We start from the raw sequence: 24376 nt of genomic DNA, 5'->3' as shown, positions 1-24376 counted from the left end.
AAAACAATGAAAGCTGCCCTAAACAACAGTATACAAGGCATATTGGCATTAGAGAAAGGCATAAAGCAATCACAGGTGTTGATTGGGAGAGCTAAGACAACAACGCGTAAACAGCTAGGAGAATAACAATGGGTAAATGGCGATGAATGGGCAGAGCGGGTCAGTTAGCTACACACAGGGCCTGATAAACAAAATTAAGTTCCATGTTAATGAACAGTCCAGCAGGCATCAGCTGTGTAGCCGAGTGATCATAGGGTCCAATGAGCAGCAATAGATGAAACAGGGAGCCGTTCAGTAGTCGATTACTACGCTAGGCGAGTGGGAGACACGGCGTTCAGGAAGCTAGCGGGCCGGGGCTAGCAGATGGATCATCACCAACATCCACGACGCAGAGGCCGGTTCAGAGCACATCGGCCGAATTGCGTCAGCAGACCAATCATGATGGATCGGCGGGGCTCTGTGTCGACAAATTGTCCAGGCCAATTGGAAAGAGAGGTATTGTAGTTAGTGTACTTAGTTTGCTAGTCGGGAGATTGGCCTAGCTCGAGGCTAACTGGTGCATGCTTTTGGACAAGGGCGTTAGCCACAGTAGCCACTCGGTAGCAGCTAGATAGCTGCAAAGATCCGGTGTAATGGTCCAGAGCTTGCGGCAGGAATCCGATGATGTAGTGGAAAAAAAGCAGTCCGATATGCTCAGGGCTGATATCGCACTGTGCAGACTGGCAGGTATTTTCCGGGCTAAAGCGGCTGGTGTCCGAGCTAAAGGTAAAGACTGCTAGCAGTGGCTAACAATGACAAATAGCTAGTAGCTAATTAGCTGGCTAGCTTCTGATGGCTAGCCTTTGATGGAAGTTCCAGTTATAAGGTCGAGAAAAAAAAATTATACAAAAAATACAAAATGTTTACATGGGTTGAAAACAAACACTTCTTGCTGCTGCGCCATCTTGGAAAGTAGGCCAAGGACTATTGTAGGCTCCTACTTAAACAATGTTTACTCTTGAAATCTTTGGTTGTTTACTACATACACTATCCTACTCACTCTGTTTAGTACATAGCCTCACATGAAAATCGTTAGAGATGGGTGGGGCTAAGGCTTAAGAGAGTGTGAATGATGCTGAATAGGTGTAGACAAAGAAGAGCTCTCCAGTATGTGTACCAACATATTCAATGGACATTTTCTCTGAAATGGGGTTACAAGTTTATCCACTTTCTAAGCAGAATTACTTTCCCATTGTTCCTCAACTGCAGTGTATGATATACCATTTTGTAGCTCTGAGTCTATACTTTTATCCAATGTAAAAAACATTATTTCAAACATTTCTACATAAGACCGAAACGAGGGGGTCAGTCACAATGTGAAAATGTTTTGTAGTAAAAAATATGTTTCCAATGACATCATCATCAACCAATTCTGAAATGGCCCTTTAAAATGAATGCCTGTGCAGGGCTCTAGCGGAGAAGTCCTCCATAGCTAAGCCTATCTTGCTGTCACTACTCAGTACCCTTGTTTGTTGTGATTGAATGGCAAAGACACCCAAGAAACACCAACCTCAAATCACCATCTCCATGACAACTATCATTTGGCTTCAGTCATGGCTGCTGCATTTCATAATTAACAAGCTAAAAAATGAGGCCAAATCAGGAAGTTCCAACCCACCTTAATTTTTTTTGCATGTGCTCCAATGGAACCACCTACAGCAGGGGTATTCAAGTCTTAACCTACGAGGTCCAGAGCCTACCGGTTTTCTGTTCTACCTGATAATTAATTACACCCATTTGGTGTCCCAGGTCCAAATCAGTCCCGGATTAGAGGGGAAAAATGAAAAACAGGTCGAGGTCCAGAGTTGAGTTTGAAGGACTTACAGCATGGTATTTTGAACATCGGTGTTTAATGCTGAGCTCAATGTTAAAATTACATTAGAATTAGAGGCACCTTATTCTGTTAATGTTTTCATTTTGTGATTGCAAATGGCATTTAGTTACATGTCCCCTTTCCATGAGAAGAAACACAAATGATATTGTCACATGGAAAGAATCTCAATGTAAACATGGTGTACATTCATATCATGCTCTGCGCACACTGTTCCTTTGTGGAGTGTTTATAACCAGAGTTTGTCTTTGTGGAGGAAAAGTACAACCTATGACACATTTGGTCTCATTCCTATTAAAATGTGTTCAGTCTTATCATTGGGGAAACATTCTTTCACATAATGGAGACTCTAGAAAGAAGCTTGATGAGTACTGTCTGGAGCATTTGCAACAGTGTTTATTTCAGTGTGAAGTTATGCTAACATTGGTAATGCAGAGAGAAACGTAGTGTCACACTAGAATGGCTAAAGCAGTCATTTGGACTGCTCATGAGTGTATTAATTTTATTACTCTGCAATTGTTTAAGTACCCCCTCCGTCCTTGACTTTTCTTAAATAAGTCTATATAGCACAACATCGTTGTTAGAATCTTAATATCAGAAACAAAAAACTGTAGTTATAACCAGTTTAAGGAGGGCATGCCATTTAAAAAAATATTTTTCCCTTTGCCCCTCCTTCTCCTATCAGTCTACTCTGGCCTACTTGCCGTACACAGTGAGAGTGTGCGTAATTGACAAAATCTGAATAAAAACGACTCCGATGGTGGGGAAGAAATTAATCAGGTAGCCTTCGTAAAAACTTTCCTGACCCTGACAGTCATTGTGAATGCAGGTTGCGGGTGAATAAAGAATCCAACTGTTGGATATCCTCACTCTGGCTGGATGCCAATGCTAACACCACAATCTTGAACATTTTAAGAATTGAATGGAGAACACTGTAACAGAGTTAAATCGTTAAGACTTTCAAAAGTGTTATTTTAACACCAGTTCAGTTGGACTCATATGTTTCAGAGTTATATGTACACCATTGATTTTGCTGTGTGAAACAGGATCAAGGAAGGGACAGCATGGTTGGATCGAACAAGCCGGTGACAATGCTACGGCCGACTATCAGCACACTTTGCACAATTTGTACTTATGGTGACGTTAAGGCTACTGATATTTTCATCACCGTGGTTCTTGCTGACTGTGCTTCTTGGTGGTTGAGGTATTTTTTAAATTTTGTTCTAAAAATAAGCTGTTACTGTATTCCAAAACATATGCTTTCTGTTTCATAGTTGTAAAAAAGGCACTCCAAGGTTAACATTGAACACTAGAACGTTGGTGTTTTAAGTGGTTTTTAGTTTTTACAAATGTCCTACAGTAACAAACTAAAGAAAATGCTATTGTGTTACTACAAAATTATAATAATCGTATTCTAATCTTACCTTCATAAACACAAACAAATTATTATTTTTGTGATAGCATATATGAAATGTATTAATTACGCTGTTAGAATGTTGTAGACAGAATGACTGCTCATTAGCTTGAAGGGGGATCTCTTGAGGCCCAGTGGTTCTAGTGTTAAGAACATTTGTATAGCTTGCTAAATATAAATATAGATGCAGAATGCCATATTTGGTTATATTTTATCCAGACTCGTGATACTTTGTGTAAATAAATACAGTAAAAGACAAAGGAAAGGAAAGAAAGCAGAGATAAGCATGGAAAAATGAAAGATTCCCTGCAGCTCATTGGTAATTTCACTAATAAAATATATAGATTTAGTAAAAACATTAATTATACACCTCATGAACTTAGAACAACTGTCCTGCCTTATTATAACTTGTGATAAATCAGCTCACCGATGAGAACGTGAAAGATGAGCGCTATCATCCCGGCGGTGACCATGCACAGCACGGCTTTGGAGCGGTCGCGTTTGCTGTTGACAAACACCAGGCCCACGTTCTTGAAGTCACTCATAGGCCCTGTGAAGAACTTCATTAGGGAGTAGGCCAAGCCGTAGCTTGCCAGCATCTCAACTGCATCCTCTTTGACCGCTGCAATACCCCTGTTCAGAGCCTGTGAGAGAGGACGATAGAGAGAATAGGAGTTGAGAGAAAATATAGAATATATATTTTTTAATTAAATATTTGTGCTGACAGATGCATTTATCTTTGCATCCATAAAAATAAAAAAAGTTTACCCCTTTTCCTCCCCGATTTCGTGGTATCCAATTGGTAGTTACAGTCTTGTCCCATCGCTGCAACTCCTATACGGACTCGGGAGAGGCGAAGGTCGAGAGCCGTGCGTCCTCCGAAACACAACCCAACCAAGCCGCACTGCTTCTTGACAGAATGCCCACTTAACCCGGACGCCAGCTACACCAATGTGTCGGGGGAAACACCGTGCACCTGGCGACTGTGTCAGCATGCACTGCGCTCGGGCCCGCCTCAGTAGTCGCTAGTGCACGATAGGACAAGAACATCCCTGCCGGCCAAACCCTCCCCTAACCCTGACGACGCTGGGCCAATTGTGCGCCAACCCTTGGGCCTCCCAGTCGCGGCCGGCTGCGACAGAGCCTGGACTCAAACCCAGAATCTCTAGTGACACAGCTAGCTCGGGAGGCCATTTTTGTTTTCAGTTATTAATGTCACTTACATAAGGGCCAGATATTGCAAGCAATTAAACACTTTTGCTAGATTGACCCTGCCACACTCATGACTATTGAATGAATGGTCACCATTAAAAAGGGTAGAAAGCATAGAAAGCATGAGTTTCTACTCACAAACGTAACAACATAGTGTAGTAACTTAGTTGTAGTCATGATCTGGTTACCGATATTACCCTTTTTCAGGACCCTGTCTTTCAAAGATCATTCGTAAAAATCCAAATAACTTCTCAGATCTTCACTGTAAAGGGTTTAAACACTGTTTTCCATGCTTGTTCAATGAACCATACATAATTAATGAACATGCACCTGACGGACTGATCATCCTCGCTGTGGCAGACCACGTGTAACAACACCTGCACAGGATCGGTACATCCGAACGTCACACCTGCGGGACAGGTACAGGATGGCAATAACTGCCCGAGTTACACCAGGAACGCACAATCTCTCCATTAGTGCTCAGACTGTCCGCAATAGGCTGAGAGAGGCAGGTCCTCACCAGACATCACCGGCAACAACGTCACCTACGGGCACAAACCCACCGTCGCTGGACCAGACAGGACTGGCAAAAAGTACTCTTCACTGACGAGTTGCTGTTTTGTCTCACTAGGGGGGGGATGGTCGGATTCGTGTTTATCATTGACGGAATGAGCATTAGGTGGAGGGTCCATCATGGTCTGGGGCGGTGTGTCATAGCAGGCAATCTCAACGCTGTGCATTACAGGGAAGACATCCTCCTCCCTCATCTTTTTTTATAAAAAAAAAAAAAGATTTTACCTTTATTTAACTAGTCAAGTCAGTTAAGAACAAATTCTTATTTTCAATGACAGCCTAGTGGATTAACTGCCTGTTCAGGGGCAGAATGACAGATTTGTACCTTGTCAGCTTGGGGATTTGAACTTGCAACCTTTCAGTTACTAGTCCAACTCTCTAACCACTAGGCTACCCTGCCGCCCCAAAATGTGGTACCCTTCCTGCAGGCTCATCCTGACATGACCCTCCAGCATGACAATGTCACCAGCCATACTGCTCGTTCTGTACGCGATTTCCTACAAGACAGGAATGTCATTGTTCTGCCATGGCCAGTGAAGAGCCCGGATCTCAATCCCATTGAGCACGTCTGGGACCTATTGGATCGGAGGTTGAGGGCTAGGGACATTACCTCCAGAAATGTCCGGGAACTTGCAGGTGCCTTGGTGGAAAAGTGGGGTAACATTTCAGAGCAAGAATTGGAAAATCTGGTGCAGTCCATGAGGAGGAGATGCACTGCAGTACTTAATGCAGCGGATGGCCACACCAGATACTGACTGTTACTTTTTATTTTGACTCCCCCTTTATTCAGGGACACATTATTCCAGTTCTGTTAGTCACATGTCTGTGGAACTTGTTCAGTTTATGTCTCAGTTGTTGAATCTTGTTATGTTCATACAAATATGTACACATGTTATGTTTGCTGAAAATAAACACAGTTGACAGTGAGAGGATGTTTCTTTTTTTGCTGAGCTTATAACTACAAACATAGTTATGTTTTGGGGGATTTGCATATTTATTGAACTTATTTCCAGATATCATTTAAACTACTCACAATGCACTATTTCTCAACTTCATATGGCGAATCTACTCTGTGTTAGTTGGCTAATGTTAGCCACAAGCCATGCAGAGTGTTGGCAGTGGTGAGCTACATTCCACCAAGGTGTGATGTAAACAACCAATCAGATTCCCCACACGTGGGCGCTGCATGATCCTGCTCAGCTGCTCTGACTTCTCCTACACCGGTAGGCTTGCCTCTGGCTCAAAAGGAAAGAGAAAAATAATTCTTACCTGCTCTAATTAATTAGTACCTCGTCCTAATTTGTTTCGCGTTCTCCACCTTGTTTGGTCAACTTTACGAACTCTTCTCTGTGAAGTAGGCTACCCAAGTTTTCCAACAATGGCTTAGTACTAGCGCACTACAGTAGCTAACTGACTGTGCTGTTGTGATCATTGCCATCTGCTGGAGCCTTCCTCTGATTGCCTTCTTATTGTTGACTTGTGCCCAATGCCACCTCTGGATTATTACCTCTGAAAAATATCTTCTTTGGATTTATCCCACTATATCGCTACTGGATTAGCTGACTCTCCCTCGGCCGGTGAAAAGGCCTCTCCGTCTGAAGCGCCTTTCTGCTTGACTCTTCTTCGGTAGCTAACACGGCCATCAATCGGTAAACCTCCGCTCTCTCTGCTGGCTTTTTTTGTGTGTGTTTGTGGGTTCCTGCCTGACTAGTTGGTGGTATTCTCTGGTTGGCTAGCTAGGCTAGTTAACTGGCTAAGATAACTGCATATACCAGTAACGTTTTTTGAAAACTGGTTAAATGGCGTTGTGTATTTCCAAATATTTGATTTACTTTTATGTATCTGTGAGCTAGGTGTTGATAGCAACTGGCTGAATCATACATTGCTAACGTTAGCAAGTGCTAATATTAGCAGGCTAGTAGGGCTAACGTTAGCAGGCTAGTTAGCTCAGGCAAGGAACATTGCAAGCTGATTTGTAACAATAATTTGCTTGTAAGTTAGCTGAAAAGTTGGCTGAAAATGTAATTGAAACTAGTAGTCATGAGTGCAAAAAAATTTGTTTAATTTGAAGTTATTTCTGTTGGAGTTTACATTATAGGGAATAGGCTGGCTTGCTGAGTTCTCCATATTGCGTCACACCCTGCAATTTCTTTTTCTGATCAGTCTTACGTAAATTGAAAATCGAGGTGTAACTTTGCATTGGGACTTTTGATACGTATACTTGTGCAAATCCATGTGTCACGGATCGCTCTAGAACTTTCATTACGCACACCTGCCCCCTATTCCCAGTGATTAGTAATTGTATTAGTGTGCCCTTGGTTTACCAGTGTCCTGTTGGTTATTGGTACAATGTCCGTTGGTTCGTGTGAGTACCTGTGCTGTGTTTTGGCTTTTGTGCCATTTGTGGATTGCGCAGATGATTACGGGTCTCGTCCCGTGTGTTTATCATTGTGCGCCGGTGTTATTTATTCGAGGTACTCCTCGCTCTTTTGTTTGGGTTTGTGGGTTGTGCATTGTATAGTGTTTGTTTGGTCTTTGTCCCCATGCCTTTACACGGCACGCTGTAATTTGGATATAATTTTTTAAAAAATATTACGCATTCCTGCGCCTGTCTCACGACTCATTCATACCAACGTGACAATATGTTGCATATGGTTATGTTTATGCTACTTACCCTTTAACATGCTTATAATTGCAGCAGATCAACTACTACAAGCTTGTAGTATTAGACCCCATTATGGCCCATTCTTTAACTGTATTGCATAAGGTGAAGCAGAAATTCATCACAATTCCATCACATACAGTATGTTAGTGGCCAACTATCAGTTTTCAAAGCTCATATAGGCTAAGATTACAGGTACAGTATAGGTTTATAGTATATTGCCGTCGGTCTGTTTGCTGAAAGATATCAGGTACTATCAAGTGTTGTGATGCACCACACTATTGCTGCCTTTTTCAGGGGAAGCAATCTAGTTCAGACAATGCCAGTTTTGTTTTTGTTGCAGGATTAGAAGCTCCGTCATCTACCTGTCTCTGAGTGAACAATACATGTCTTTCATGCCTCACAGCCCAGAAGTAAAGACCCTAATATCAAAACCAGAATTAGTAGGGATTCCACAGGCTTCAGTTACCAAGGTATTGAAATCCCCCACCATGACCAACTCAGAGCTACGACGAAGTAGTAGAGGTGAGGCTAAAATGTTTGAAATGGATTAAAGGGATTCTTTGCAAATACAGTATATTGTAGCTTTTTTCTTTTAAATATAATTGGACCATTTGATTTGAACCCTCAGATGTACAAGTATATTTAATTTACAATTTCTATGCCGCTATCATGTATGTACATTGCATGTTAAATGGGACCAGAGATTGCATTTTTTTCCTTGGCTGTTTATTTCCCATGCTTTTCTTAAACTCTTGCTGACAAATATTAGCATTCTTCTGATACTGGCCCAAACATCTTTGTTTTCAGGTCAAGTCAAAACCACCCTGTCACTCTGAGCTCTTTACTTGTACATCAGTATCAACAGGTTACAGATGTAGAGACTGAGTTGTGACACTAAGATCAGAACCAATCAATGTTTTTGAGTTTAATAAGCACATGAACATTTCCCATAAAGTCTACCTCTGCAAGGTTAGAGGGGGTTAATTTCAGCTCAATTCAGTCCAAAATGTAAAATGTTGAAATGAGACAGACTACACACCACAAAACAAATGGGGCTATGTCTATATTACCCCATTACAAACAGGCCCATTTTTTATCACATTCTTGCCTGCATATGCATGTTATACCTCCCATGTGCATGCGGGCATGCCGTTGAGGAGTGGTAATAGTGGTGTGCAGATGTGGGTGGGCGTCTATTTGAATAAATCCATTGAATATACACCATCAAAAAGAAGTCCATGATTAATTTGTTCAGGCAGGACCTAAGAAACATACGTCGAATAAAATGTATTTTCAAAACAGAATTACATATTTTGAGTTGAATTATGTCCATATGAATAAAATCAACAGTTCCTTATTTTGTTCATTAAACAGACAAGACAAACCTACTCGATCACAGTCAACACACATACAGTACGTGTTATAGTAAGAATATAATATAATTGTCACATTTACTCCCCCTCCCCCTCTCTGGCACTCGACGTCGCCAGGTGTCTCATCATTACGCACATCTGCCACCATCGTTACGCTCACCTGCGCCTCATGACACTCACCTGGACTCCATCACCTCCCTTTTATCTGTCACTCCCCTTGGTTCTTTCCCCAGGCGTTATTGACTGTTCCTGTTTCATGTCTGTACGCTTTTTGTGTTTCTGTCCCATGTTTGTTTATTTATTAAATTAGTCACTCTCTGTACTTGCTTCCCGACACCGAGCATACACGTTACAGAATAACGCCTCACCAAGGGGAAGCATCAGGGATCTCTTCCAAGTGCCGCTGCTGAAGCAACCGGCGATGCCTCGGCCGGCTCCCGTGCCTCGGCCGGGTCCCGTCAGGCTCCCGCGCCTCAGCCGGCTCGTCAGGCTCCCGCGCCTCAGCAGAAGCGACCGGCCCACTCCTGGTCCTCGGGATCGTCCCTCTGGTCGACGTCGTCCCAGCTGGCTCGTCAGGCTACCATGCTTCAGCTGGTTCTACAGGTTCTCACGCATCAGGTGGCTCTACAGGTTCCCACGCCTCAGCAAAAGCGACCCGCCCGCTCCTGGTCCTCAGGATAGTCGTCCGGTGGCTGGAGCCTGGCGTCAGGGAGGGGGTGCTGTCACGTTTACTCCCTCTCCCACTCTCGGGCGCTCGACGTCGCCGGTTGTCTCATCATTACGCACACCTGCCACCATCGTTATGTGCACCTGCGCCTCATGAGACTCACCTGAACTCCATCACCTTCCTGATTACCTCCCTATATCTGTCATTCCCTTTGGTTCTTTTCTGAGGCGTTATTGTTTCTGTTTATATGTTTCATGTCTGTACGCTACTCGTGTTTCTTGTTTTGTTCCATGTTCGTTTATTCATTAAATTCACTCACTGTACTTGCTTCCTGACTCCTAGCATACCCGTTACAATAGTAGAATAAAATACTAATAATATTTCTCCCATTTCTCCCAACTTGTCACCGCTGTCATGTAAAACAGTGATATTTTGAAACATAGCCCATGTTTTCTTTATCCACGTTTCATCTCTCTCCTACCCTCCACTTGTTAAACTACATAACATGCAGGAAAAATGTTCTAATAAATGAGCCAACTAGACAAGATAATCATGAGCAGCACTCACCTCAACTTTTCCCCAGCCCAATTGTAGCCTAACCAATATCCAAATGGAGATTCAGTGAAGAGAAAAAAAACTGACATCAAAGCGGTCCCAATTGAATGGTGCTGAAATGATCATCTAGGCAGAACTTTACCAAAACTATTAATAGGTCGTTAGGCAGAAATACAAGTTTTGGCTTTGATACCGGCAACACCTTTCAGCTAAAGTTAGGTAAACAATGTTCTCTCAAAAAAACATTTGGCACTGAGCTAATTTCAGGCCTGCTGAGAGCAAACTTGAACTTTGAATATTCTGTGCAACTTCCACCGCATGTTTACTGTGAACTGACATGCTGACCACACCACTCACGTTACGTAAGCGAGCATTGGAAAATAAATGTACACGACGTACATGTTATTCAATAATTTCATCCAAACTGCTCACATGCGTTAACTTCTTGGTGACAGGGGGCCAGTATTGAGTAGCTTGGATGACTAAGGTACCCAGAGTAAACTGCCTGCTACTCTGTCCCAGATGCTAATATATGCATAGTATTAGTAGTATTGGATGGAAAACACTCTGCAGTTTCTAAAACTGTTTGAATGATGTCTGTGAGTATACCAGAACTCATATGGCAGGTGAAAACCTGAGACAAATCCAACCAGGAAGTGGGAAATCTGAGGTTTGTAGTTTTGCAACTCTTTATGATAAAAACATTCTAAAGATTGATTCTATACTTAGTTTGACAAGTTTCTACGACCTGTAATATAACTTTTCGTCCGACGTTCGGCTGGACCTGAACGAGCGTTTGTTTACCAAACGCCCTAACAAAAGAAGCTATTTGGACATAAAGTTCATAATTTATCGAACAAATCAAACATTTATTCTGGAACTGATATTTCTGGGAGTGCATTCTGATGAAGACCATCAAAGTTAAGTGAATATTTATAATGCTATTTCTGACTAATGTTGACTACACAATATGAGGATATCTTTTTGGCTGCTTTGTTGTCTGAACGCTGTACTCAGACTATTGCATGGTTTGCTTTTTCCGTAACATTTTTTAAAAATCTGACAACGGTTGCATTAACTTCTTGGATATAGGGGGCGCTATTTTAATTTTTGGATGAAAAACGTTCCCGTTTTAAACAAGATATTTTGTCACGAAAAGATGCTCGACTATGCATATAATTGACAGCTTTGGAAAGAAAACACTGACGTTTCCAAAACTACAAAGATATTGTCTGTGAGTGCCACAGAACTGATGTTACAGGCGAAACCCAGATAAAGATCCAATCAGGAAGTGCCGCATTTTTTGAAACAGTCTCATGCCAATGACTCCTTATATGGCTGTGAAGCAGCTAGGAGTCAGCTTACGTTTCCCACGTTTTCCCCAAGGTGTCTGCAGAATTGTGACGTCTTTTTAGGCATTTCCATTGGAGAATGGCTGTAAGAGACCATATAGGGCGAGTGGACGCATGGTGTCTCCGGGAGAAAACGTTGCGTAAAATACTGAGGTAGCCATTTTTCCAATAGTTTCTTATGAGAAACCAACTGCCTCCACGGATATATTATTGAATACATATGTTAAAAACACTTTGAGGATGGATCCTAAACAATGTTTGCCGTGTTTCTGTCGATATTATGGAGAACATTTTTCAAAAAAGTTTGGCGTTATAGTTGAAGTATTTTCGGTCGATTTCTCAGCAAGCAGGATGAACAAACGTGACGTTTTTCGCCTCCAAAAATATTAATTTTTGGAAAAAAGGAACATTTGCTATCTAACTGGGAGTCTCCTGAGTGAAAGCATCTGAAGTTCTTCAAAGGTAAATGATTTAATTTGGTTGCTTTTCTTATTTTTGTGAAAATGTTGCCTGCTGCCAGCACAGCCTAGCATAGCATTATGCCATGCTAAACTTACACAAATGCTTGTCTAGCGTTGGCTGTAACGCATATTTAGAAAATCTGAGATGACAGTGTTGTTAACAAAAGGCTAAGCTTGTGTTTCAATATATTTATTTCATTTGCGATTTTCATGAATAGGAAACGTTGCGTTATGGTAATGCACTTGAGGCTATGATTACGCTCCCGGATACGGGATTGCTCGTCGCTAGAGGTTAAGGAGAAGTATATCTCTAATTCCATGTGTAACACTTGTATTTTCATCAAGATATATGATGAGTATTTCTGTAAATTGATGTGGCTCTCTGCACAATCACGGCATGTTTTAGAACTACTGAACGTAATGCACCAATGTAAAATTAGATTTTTTGATATAAATATGCACTTTAGCGAACAAAACATACATGTATTGTGTAACATGAAGTCCTATGAGTGTCATCCGATGAAGATCATCAGAGGTTAGTGATACATTTTCTCTATTTGTGCTTTTTGTGACTCCTCTCTTTGGCTGGAAAATTGGCTGTGTTTTTCTGTGACTTGGTGGTGACCTAACAATCGTTTGTGGTGCTTTCACTGTAAAGCCTTTTTGAAATCAGACACTGTGGCTGGATTAACGAGAATTCTATCTTTAAAATGGTGTAAAATACTTGTATGCTTGAGGAATTTTAATAGTGAGATTTTGTTCTTTTGAATTTGGCGCCCTGCACTTTCACAAGCTGTTGGCGAGGTGGGACGCTACCGTCCCACATATCCCAGAGCGGTTTAATGAGTGTCTGTGTAGCCAGGCGCTAAAGTCCCGCCTCTCCCATCTCCTCATTGGTTTTTAGGAGCATATACCCACGTGGGTGATTGAAAGAAGAACTGTGGTTCACACTCCCATCCAGCTGGTGGTGGTGGTGGTGGTAATGCACCTTAAAGTGTTGCCAACCGCCATATGAAGTCCAAAGAAGAAGAAGAAGCAGGATCTGTAGTGACGCCTAGCACTGAGATGCAGTGCCTTAGACCGCTGCACCACTCGGAAGCCCCTACATTCCATGACAGTTTTGAAAAAAAAACATGCAGGGCTTGACCTTAATCTTTTCACCACTTGTACTTCAGACGTGGTGACTGAAAATGTTGTGGTGTTTGATGCAAGAAACCACTTTACAAAATAAAATGCATTATTATTCCCATACCATTATTAAAGAGAATCAGACAAATTATGCTACGCTCTGCCTATTGGCTACTTAGCTTATTCAAGCCAGTCTCAAAATACAACACAGCAGCTGATTGGTTATGGGGCACCGGTCTGTGTCGAGTATGGGCCTGAGTCATGCCTGTCAATGCAATAGAATCCTACTCTTGATGCGTTCAGCCTACAACAAAATGTCTTGCATAGTTAGTTTTGCATACTAAGTCATGCATAGTTATTTTTCTTTGTGTGTTGCATTGAAAGTGGCTAATAAGAATTGATTCAATCACAATTACCACAGTAAAGGGAAACATTGATAGTGTTAACTTCTTGATTCTACTTGAGACGCAGATGTCTCAAGTAGACACCTGGAAATGCAAATGCGCTACGCTAAATGCTAAATGTACTCGTTACAACTCAAACCTTGATCAAAATTCACAAGCAGGGTATTGAATTAAAGCTACACTCGTTGTGAACCTAGCCAGCAAGTCAGATTTTTAAAATGCTTTTCGGCGAAAGCATGAGAAGGTATTATCTGATAGCATGCACCACCTGAAAATGCCTGAATGCGACGTAAACAAAGACTCTGCTTATCCGACGCAGCACAAAACGCAGAAATAAAATATAAAACATTCATTACCTTTGACGAGCTTCTTTCTTGGCACTCCTATATGCCCCATAAACATCACTATTGGGTCTTTTTTTCGTTTAAATCGGTCCATATATACCCAAAATAGCTTTGTATGGAAGCTGTGTCATTCAGAAAAAAACATTGTTTTTAAACGCTGCGTAATTTTTTTAAATTAAAAAAGTCGACGATAAACTTTCACAAAACACTTCGAAATCCTTTTGTAATCCAACTTTAGGTATTAGTAAACGTTTATAATCTATCAAAATGATTACAGGGCGATGTATATTCAATAGCTCCTCGTTTGCAAATCAATGGCTGCCAATGTCTACATTAACAACATCCAGGTGAAGACTGGAAGAAACGGATGACAGATAGATGGATTTTCCAACAATTAATTCAATTGAAAATGACGACAATGGCGACATCGTGTGGAATTTGTATGAATTGCATGCAGGTCGATATTACATTTTGTCCTCTTTTAACAACTCGTGGAAGTGACTTATGGAAATTATTTTTAGCTTGCAGAGAGCAATTTTTCTTGCGTTTTTCAATGAAACACACGATCTGTTATAGTCACAGCCGTGATTTAACCAGTTTTAGAAACTTCAGAGTGTTTTCTATCCACACATACTAATCATATGCATATACTATATTCCTGGCATGAGTAGCAGGACGCTGAAAAGTTGCGCGATTTTTAACAGAATGTTCGAAAAAGGAGGGGGTAGAAGTAAGAGGTTTTAACTACCGGGGAAAATTCTATAAAGTTGAGTGAAATTCATTCTCGTGCAGCTTAGATATAAGGCTTCTCTACTGTCACCATTCTGTTGCCGTGACACCACACACATCCCAAAGAGAGAAGAACATGGTTATTAATAGTGTGTCACTATGCATGAATGATTGTGTAACCAGGGGCATAGCTTTGGTTTAAGAGGTGGGGGGGGACAGAAACTGGCAGGGGGGTCTGGGGTCCTCCCCCACCAAAATGTGTCTTGCCACTTAAAGCATAATGTAGCATGACCCCCGACCCTTCGAAACAGTTCTTTTTATTCTAACAGCAGAAATGACCACAGTCATCAAGCTAGGTAAGAGATCGTTATTTAACATGTTTAAGTGATTGGTAATATACTTCCTCTATATCAAACATCAAATGTAATTAATCAGACAATATTTCAAGTTAAAAGTTAATTTGTGGAGCTTCTTTCCTTGTTAATGCGTTTGAGCCAATCAGTTGTGTTGTGACGGTATACCGAAGATTAGCCCTACTTGGTAAAATACCAAGTCCATATTATGGCAAGAACAGCTCAAACAAGCAAGGAAAAACAACAGCCTATCATTACTTTAAGACATGAATGTCAGTAAATCCAGAACAAGTTCAGTCACATTGACGTGGCTGTAGTGGAGCGGGTCGAGAGTTTCAAGCTCCTTGGTGTCCACATCCCCAACAAACTATCATGGTCCAAACACACCAAGACAGTTGTGAAGAAGGCACGACAACACCAACATCAGAAGACTGAACGTTCTACAGCTGCACCATTGAGAGCATCCTGACCGCTTGCATCACCTGGTATGGCAACTGCTCGGCATCTGACCGTAAGACCCTAGAGAGGGTAGTGCGTACGGCCCAGTACATCACTGCGGCCAAGCTTCCTGCTATTCAGGACCTCTATACTAGGCGGTGTCAGAGGAAGGCCACAAAAATTGTCAAAGACTCCAGTCACCCAAGTCATAGACTGTTCTCTCTGCTACCGCATTGGCAAGTGGTACCAGAGCGCCAAGTCGAGGTCCAAAAGGCTCCTGTCAAAGCCCCTCAAAAGGGAGAGACAAAGAACCATTCAAAAAGTTGGTGCTGGCTTATCAACTCAATAGTCTGTCCCTAAACTTTTACTTGGATCTACATATTCTGGACACAGTTCCACGTAATGGAAACAGATCAGTGTTTTAGATTACATTCTTACTTAAATTACTGGTTCTACCCAAACTATTGATTAATAATAATTAGTAATTGCCAAAAACGTCTCTTACCATTATTATTCATACCTCTGTCCCAAATTTCCCAACTGTGTCCCTTAGTCTGTTTTTTGTTTAGTGAGCATTGGCGGTTATCTATTGTTCCACAGGAAGCTTATTTCTAACCAAACACCAGATGGCGGCCTCTAATTTAATATCAGTCCCAATGCTCAATCCCTCTGTTCGCCATGTGATCTTGTATTGAAACATTTACTTCTTCAAATTACTGTGAAGAGACAACTCCAGGATCCTGGCTGGCCTTCAAGGCAGAGTTGCAAAGAAAAAGCCATATCTCAGACTGGCCAATAAAAATAAAATATTAATATGGGCAAAAGAACAGACACTGGACAGAGGACCTCTGCCTAGAAGGTCAGCATCCCAGAGTCGCCTCTTCTCTGTTGACGTAGAGACTGGTGTTTTGTGGGTACTATTTAATGAAGCCGCCAGTTGAGGACTTGTGAGGCATCTGTTTCTCAAACTAGACACTAATGTACTTGTCTTCTTGCTCAGATGTGCACCAGGGCCTCCCACTCCTCAATCTAATCTGGTTAGAGCCAGTTTGCGCTGTTCTGTGAAGGGAGTAGTACACAGCGTTGTTCGAGATGTTCAGTTTCTTGGCAATTTCTCGCATGAAATAGCCTTCATTTCTCAGAACAAGAATAGACTGACAAGTTTCAGAAGAAAGGTCTTCATTTCTGGCCGTTTTTAAAATTCTAAATTTGGATTAGCTAACAAAACGTGCCATTGGAAAACAGGAGTGATGGTGACGGGCCTCTTTACACCTATGTAGATATTCAATAAGAAATCATCAGTTTCCAGCTACAATGGCAATTTACAACGTCTACACTGTATTTCTGATCAATTTGTAGTTATTTTAATGGACAAAAAAACAAGGACATTTCTAAGTGACCCAAAACTTTTGAACGGTAGTGCACGTCTACGTGTGGGTGTGCAAGTTGTACAATTGTGGCCCAAATTTTTGATAATGACACAAATATTAATTTCCACAAAGTTTACTGCTTCAGTGTCTTTAGATATTTTTGTCAGATGTTACAATGGAATACGGAAGTATAATTACAAGCATTTCATAAGTGTCAAAGGCTTTTATTGACAATTACATGAAGTTGATGCAAAGAGTCAGTATTTGCAGTGTTGACCTTTCTTTTTCAAGACCTCTGCAATCCACCCTGGCATGCTGTCAATTAACTTCTGTGCCACATCCTGAATGTTGGCAGCACATTCTTGCATAATCAATGCTTGGAGTTTGTCAGAATTTGTGGGTTTTTGTTGGTCCACCCACCTCTTGGGGATTGACCACAAGTTCTCAATGGGATTAAGGTCTGGGGAGTTCCCTGGCCATGGACCCAAAATATCATTGTTTTGTTCCCCGAGCCACTTAGTTATCACTTTTGCCTTAAGGCAAGGTGCTGCATCATGCTGGAAAAGGAACTGTTCATCACCAAACTGTTCCTGGATGGATGGGAGGATGTTTTGGCACCATTCTTCATTCATGGCTGTGTTCTTAGGCAAAACTGTGAGTGAGCAACTCCCTTGGCTGAGAAGCAACCCCACACATGAATGGTCTCAGGATGCTTTACTGTTGGCATGACACAGGGCTGATGGTAGTGCTCACCTTGTCTTCTCCAGACAAGCTTTTTTCCGGATGCCCCAAACAATCGGGAAGGGGATTCATCAGAGATAATGACTTTACTCCAGTCTTCAGCAGTCTAATCCCTGTACCTTTTGCAGAATATCAGTCTGTACCTGATGTTTTTCCTGGAGAGAAGTGGCTTCTTTGCTGCCCTTCTTGACACTAGGCCTTCCTCCAAAAGTCTTCGCCTCACTGTGCGTGCAGATGCACTCACACCTGGCTGCTGCCATTCCTGAGCAAGCTCTGTACTGGTGGTGCCCCGATCCCGCAGCTTAATCAACTTTAGGAGACGGTCCTGGCGCTTGCTGGACTTTCTTGGTCACCCTGAAACCTTCACAACAATTGAACCGCTCTCCTTGAAGTTCCTGATGTTCTGATAAATGAGTGATTTAGGCGCAATCTTACTGGCAGTAATATCCTTTCCTGTGAAGCCCTTTTTGTGCAAAGCAATGATGACGGCACGTGTTTCCTTGCAGGTAACCATGTTTGACAGAGGAAGAACAATGATTCCAAGCACCCTCCTTTTGAAGCATCCAGCTGTTATTCGAACTCAATCAGCATGACAGAGTGATCTCCTCATCAACACTCGCACCCGTGTTAACAAGAGAATCACAGACATGATGTCAGCTGGTCCTTTTGTGGCAGTGCTGAAATGCAGTGGAAATCTTTTGGGGGGATTCAGTTCATTTTCATGCAATTCATCTGATCACTCTTCATAACATTCTGGAGTATATGCAAATTGCCCTCATACAAACTGAGGCAGCAGACTGAAATCAATATTTGTGTCATTCTCAAAACCTTTGGCAACGTCGGTATATTATTATAATTGTTTCTATTGTTACTTCATCAGATCTCTAGTAACCCATAATTCTCAATATTATGTTACTTTATCTCTAGTAACCCATTATACATTTGTGTTACATCACAAATTCCTCCTCTTCAATAGTGTTCTATTCATACAGGGTTTTTTATATTCACTAGTGTTCTTTTTAACAGCATATTCAGGAATAATACTCTGTTCTTTCATATCTCTATACAGAATCCTTATATAACGTTAAATCTTTGGTTATTCATGTCACACCGCAGCAACGATCACAGTGCAGCAGCCCGGGAGGTACATTACAACATGTATCTTCAACGGTTCTCTTGCCGCTACTTCCTATACATATAAAACATATCGTGCTCAATAACTCGTGCTACTACTCCCAGACTATGATGGGCGGTGGTGGATAATGTTACAGAAGAGGAAAACTCAGCTCACATTCACTCCACATTGACACTGCAGCCCCTGACAGCTCTCTAATTCACTTAGTACGTTATAGCAACATTTCAATCAGCTTATTATCCATATTTCAATCTCGTTATCCAAATTTCAATCAGTTTAATATCCACATTTAAATCAATCAGCTTATTATCCAAATTTCAATCTTAATAGTACTAATTTCAATCCATTTATAATCCAAATTTCAATCAGCTTAAATCCACATTTATATCAATCAGGTTATTATCCAAATTAGTAATAATTTCCAATCAGCTTAATAGGTCATATCTCACAATCACATAATTTTCACATCCACTAAGTACTATCCCAAACACACACGGAAATCTCCCTTATTACCCCATGTGCATCTTCAACAATTCTCGTCGTTACTTGCTATGCACTAGGCGTCGTGGAAATTCTACACAGAGACACTCAATGTTAAAATAACCATTATTATCAGTGCGCTGGAGAGGTTCCAACCAACTCGGCAGGTAGCCTAGTGTTTAGAGCGTTGGACTTGTAACCGGAAGGTTGCAAGATTGAATCCCCAAGCTGACAAGGTAAAAATCTGTCGTTCTGCCCCTGAACAAGGCAGTTTCCTAGGCCATCATTGTAAATAAGACTGACTTGCCTAGTAAAATAAAGGTTAAAGAAAACTCAATGCACTAAGTAGATGTTGATCAGGAGCTACACCTGGGGCAGTCCTGTTAGTTCCCTTATATACAGACAGGTTATATTTGCCGGATTTAGCTTATTCATCGTTCATAATTAATTAATCATACAAGTTTGCTTCATTTATGTGACCGACCAATACCGGGTCACCAATACCTCACCATGCTTCTTCTCTCGAAGCTGAGACCTTTCTCTAAACAAGGTTGTGGGTGTACTGCCAAATTGCAGATACTGATAGTGAGGATTTGTTCAATCCGTCACTTGCATGAACACAGAAATTGGTTATTAGAAAACCACATGAATAGAACACAGAAATTGGTTATTTAGAAAAGCACAAACTTAAAAATGGCCATCACACTCCTTAACAGCTTCTACCCCAAGCCATAAGACTGTTTACTACCTAATTCTATATTAAGTATTGTAGCATTCTATAGCAAATTGTAGTATTTTTTCATGTGGGATGTTCCTGTGCAAAAGAGAGGCTATGATAGCAGAAGCACATAAGGTCTTATCTGATGATATGGAGTCTGAGCTTGCCAAATATATCAAGAATCTCACAGATCATTTTCATGGGCTTATAGTAGTCTCAAATTCAGAGAACCTGCTTACGAATTGGCACATCGAAACAACATCAATGTCCCAAACAACTGGTCAACAAATGGAAAGGTAAGTGATATTGATCAGAGATATATAAATCTGAATATAGGCATACAGTAAAGAAACAATATACCACACCACCAATTCCATGAATTAAACTTTGACCTACAAGCACCATCACCCCTGTCACACGACACCATTACGCACTTACCTCAAGGCGGCTCAACTTACCCTGTCCCTATGCTCAAGTTGGACAAGCTATGTTTTGAAAACTGTTAATTTTACATGAATTCTGATTATTTCCAGGGATAAGGTACACAACATCCTGAAATATATGTAGATATTGTTAGAAAGAATAGTATATTTCCCTTGACGTAGAGATGCTGTATGTAAAAAAGGGATCAACATACCCCGCTCTCCTTTATGTGTTGGAACAATTTAGCCTGCCGGCCCTACTTTTTCCACACCTTCTATGAGTCAACTATTTAAAATTCATTATGAATGCACTTAAAGTGTCCTTAAATCGCTCCATAGTACATTAGACAGGCCAAGCATTTATAACAGCTCATAACTCACAGCCTTTATAAATGCCTAAAGTCTGCAGGTTCACACGTTACAACCTGGATGTTTGTAAAACAACTCAAGCAGAGCTTCGAGAGTCGCAAAACAGCTAGGTTTTTTAAGTTGATGAGAGGTAGAATTGCTAAAACTGATGGTTTGTTTTTATACTGTTGTAGGTATTGCCCCCCCCCTCCCCCCCACACACGTCCTGTTCCTCTTTTTTATTATTGTAAAGTATGTTGTGCCCCCTATTAAATGCATGTCATTGTTTCAGAAATATCTCAAGTCATTGAGTGACTTCTCTTTTCAAGACAACTGGCAAAGACAGGAAGTAGCACGATGTGAATTTACAGTGGTTTGAATTTATAGTGATCTAATGGCAGAACCATGACAAAAATCGCAATAGTGATGATTGGTGTTCTCAACTAGGGATAGGAGTCAAGGGAGGCAGAGTTAGATCTTTGGTGGCATATTCTAATAAGAATTTCCTTATTCTGGTCCTTGAAGACTGTTAAGCATGTTGGTTGTTGTGCTTACTGTATTTCATTGTCAGTTTAGTAATGTCAACTGATTGTTTAATGAAAGAGATGGTTCACTTGGAAGTTGTGTGTGGGCCTGTAGTAACTGCAACTATGATTAAGGTTATTTGGCATACTACTTGATATCGCCATCCACGTAGTGAAATTAGTTTTAATTTTTAAAAAGTTAACATTTTAATGTAAGTTTTCCAAAAGGCCCCTCTCAGATAATGAGACAAGATTCTCTGGTCTGACAAAACCAAGATTGAACTATTTGGCCTGAATGCCAAGAGTCACATCTGGAGGAAAACTGGCACCATCTCTACAATGAAGCATGGTGGTGGCGTTGTTTATCAGCTGCAGGCACTGGGAGATGAGTCAGGATCAAGGGACAGATGAACGGTGGAAAGTACAGAAACCTGTTCCAGAGCGCTCAGGACGAAGGTTCACCTTCCAACAAGACTGCATGTCCTTGGGTGGCCCAGCCAAAGCGAACGTGATCAAACATCTCTGGAGAGACCTGAAAATAGCTGTGCAGCGATGCTCCCCATCCAACCTGACAGAGCTTGAGTGGATCTGCAGAGAATAGGAGAAACTCCCCATATACAGGTGTGCCAAGCTTGTAGTGTCATACCCAAAAAGACTTGAGGCTGTAATCGCTGCCAAAGGTGCTTCAACAATGTACTGAGCAAACGATCTGAATACTTATTTAAATGTGTTATTTCAGTTTTGTATTTTTAGTAAATCTGCAAAAATGTCAGAATACCTGTTTTTGCTTTTTCATTATGGGATATTGTGTCTAGATTGATGAGGATAAAATAACTATTTAATCAATTTTAGAATAAGGCTGTAACATAACAAAATGTGGAAAACGTGAAGGGGTCTGAAAACTTTCCGAATGCTCTGTATTAATGGATGAATTGGACAATTGTGAACAAGTTCATTTCAGGAAAATATGTAACTTGTTAAAACTTGTAACTCAGAGCAAACTGAGTCGAGCCCAGGGAAGCGAGACGGAAGCTATACTGTTACACTGGCAATACTAAAGTGCCTATAAGAACATCCAATAGTCAAAGGTGAATGAAATACAAATGGTATAGAGAGAAATAGTCATATAATTACTATAATAACTACAACCTAAAACTTCATACCTGGGAATATTGAAGACTCATGTTAAAAGGAACCACCAGCTTTCATATGTTCTCATGTTCTGAGCAAGGAACTGAAACGTTAGCTTTCTTATATGGCACATATTGCACTTTTACTTTCTTCTCCAACATTTTGTTTTTTCATTATCAATTTAGCCTCAAATAAATGTTATTGATGTATTATACTAAGTTAAAATAAGTATCTTCACAAGGTCCTTTGCGGTTGTTCTGGGGTTGATTTGTACTGCTCGCATCAAAGTACATTCATCTCTAGGAGATAGAACGCGTTTCCTTCCTGAACGGTATGGCTGCTGCGTGGTCCCATGATGTTTATACATTTGAACGTGGTACCTTCAGGCGTGTGGAAATTGCTCCCAAGGATGAACCAGATTTGTGGAAGTCTACAAAAAAAAATTCTGAGATCTTGGCTGATTTCTTTAGATTTTCCCATGATGTCAAGCAAAAAGGAACTGAGTTTGAAGGTAGACCTTGAAATACATCAACAGGTACACTTTCAATTGACTCAAATTATGTAAATTAACCTATCAGAGGCTTCTAAAGCCATGACATAATTTTCTGGAATTTTCCAAGCTGTTTCAAGCTACAGTCAATTTAGTGTATGTAAACTTCTGACCCACTGGAATTGTGATACAGTGAATTATTAGTGAAATAATCTGTCTGTAAACAATTGTTGGAAATATTACTTGCATCATCCACAAAGTTGATGTCCTAATAAACTTGGAAAAACTAGTTTGTTAACTTCTTGACGCTACCCATCCCTGTAGCGGGATCATTTTCGTCAGCATAGCGCCGTGAATAGCATAGCGCCACAGTCAAATAATATTACAAAAAAATATTAATATTCATGAAATCACAAGTGCAATATTGCAAAACACAGTTTAGACTTTTGTTAATCCACCTGTCGTCTCAGATTTTGAAATGATGCTTTACAGCGAAAGCAATCCAAGCGTTTGTGTAAATTTATCGATGGCACAGAAAAACATTATGTACACTAAGCATTAAGTAGCTAGGTCACGAAAATCAGAAAAGCTATCAAAATAATAGTTTACCTTTGATGATCTTTGGATGTTCCTTTTGTTCCATAAAGATTATAATTTATACAGAAAATATCGTTATGTTCAGAAATCCCCAGGAAAGAGCCGTCACGACAACGCAGATGAAAGTTCCAAATAATATCCATAATGTCCACAGAAACATGTCAAACGTTTTTTATAATCAATCCTCAGGTTGTTTTTAAAATATATATTCGATAATATATCAACCGGGTGTGTAGGTTTTTCAATAACAACGGAAGGAACAATGGCCACTTTACTCGGTAGCGCAAAATCCACTCTGACAGCCCCCACCTATGCACTTATGCAATGTGATCTTTCACGCTAATTTTTCAAAATAAAAGCCTGAAACTATGTCTAAAGACTGTTGACACCTTAGGGGAGCCATAGAAAAAGGAATCTGGTTGATATCCCTTTAAATGGAGGATAGGTATGCATAGGAACAGAAGGGTTTCAAAATAAGAGGCACTTCCTGTTTGGATTTTCCTCAGGTTTTCGCCTGCAATATCACTTCTGTTATACTCACAGACAATATTTTTACAGTTTTGGAAACTTGAGTATTTTCTATCCTAATCTGACAATAATATGCATATTCTAGTTTCTGGGGCTGAGAAATAGGCATTTTCAAATTGGTATGTTTTTTAGCCAAAAACGAAAATACTGCCCCCTATACGCAAAAGGTTAACCTCTACTGACTCCCCATCCCGCATGCGGGAGCGTAATCATCGCCTGAAACTAATTAGCATAACGCAACGGACATAAATATCCCTAGACATATATATCCCTAGACATATTCCTATTCACCCTGTCATCTCAGATTTTCAAAATATGCTTTACAGCCAAAGCTAGACAAGCATTTGTGTAAGT

The 24376-nt window shown here is 40.8% G+C and overlaps 1 protein-coding gene across 1 annotated transcript in view; it reads right to left on the bottom strand.

The window, feature by feature from the left end:
* The window catches only part of ankhb (ANKH inorganic pyrophosphate transport regulator b), an 87864-nt gene that overhangs the window by 56618 nt on the left and 6870 nt on the right, over positions 1 to 24376 (bottom strand). Inside the window, exon 2 of the mRNA XM_021612594.2 lies at positions 3712 to 3928. Coding sequence (XP_021468269.1) covers positions 3712 to 3928 — 217 coding nt within the window. The remainder of the gene's footprint in view (positions 1 to 3711; positions 3929 to 24376) is intronic.

Source organism: Oncorhynchus mykiss, chromosome 8 (genome assembly GCF_013265735.2).
Source record: "Oncorhynchus mykiss isolate Arlee chromosome 8, USDA_OmykA_1.1, whole genome shotgun sequence".
Lineage (NCBI taxonomy): Eukaryota > Metazoa > Chordata > Actinopteri > Salmoniformes > Salmonidae > Oncorhynchus > Oncorhynchus mykiss.
Note: the sequence above shows the minus strand (reverse complement) of the source record. Positions and strands in the feature narration are given on the sequence as shown.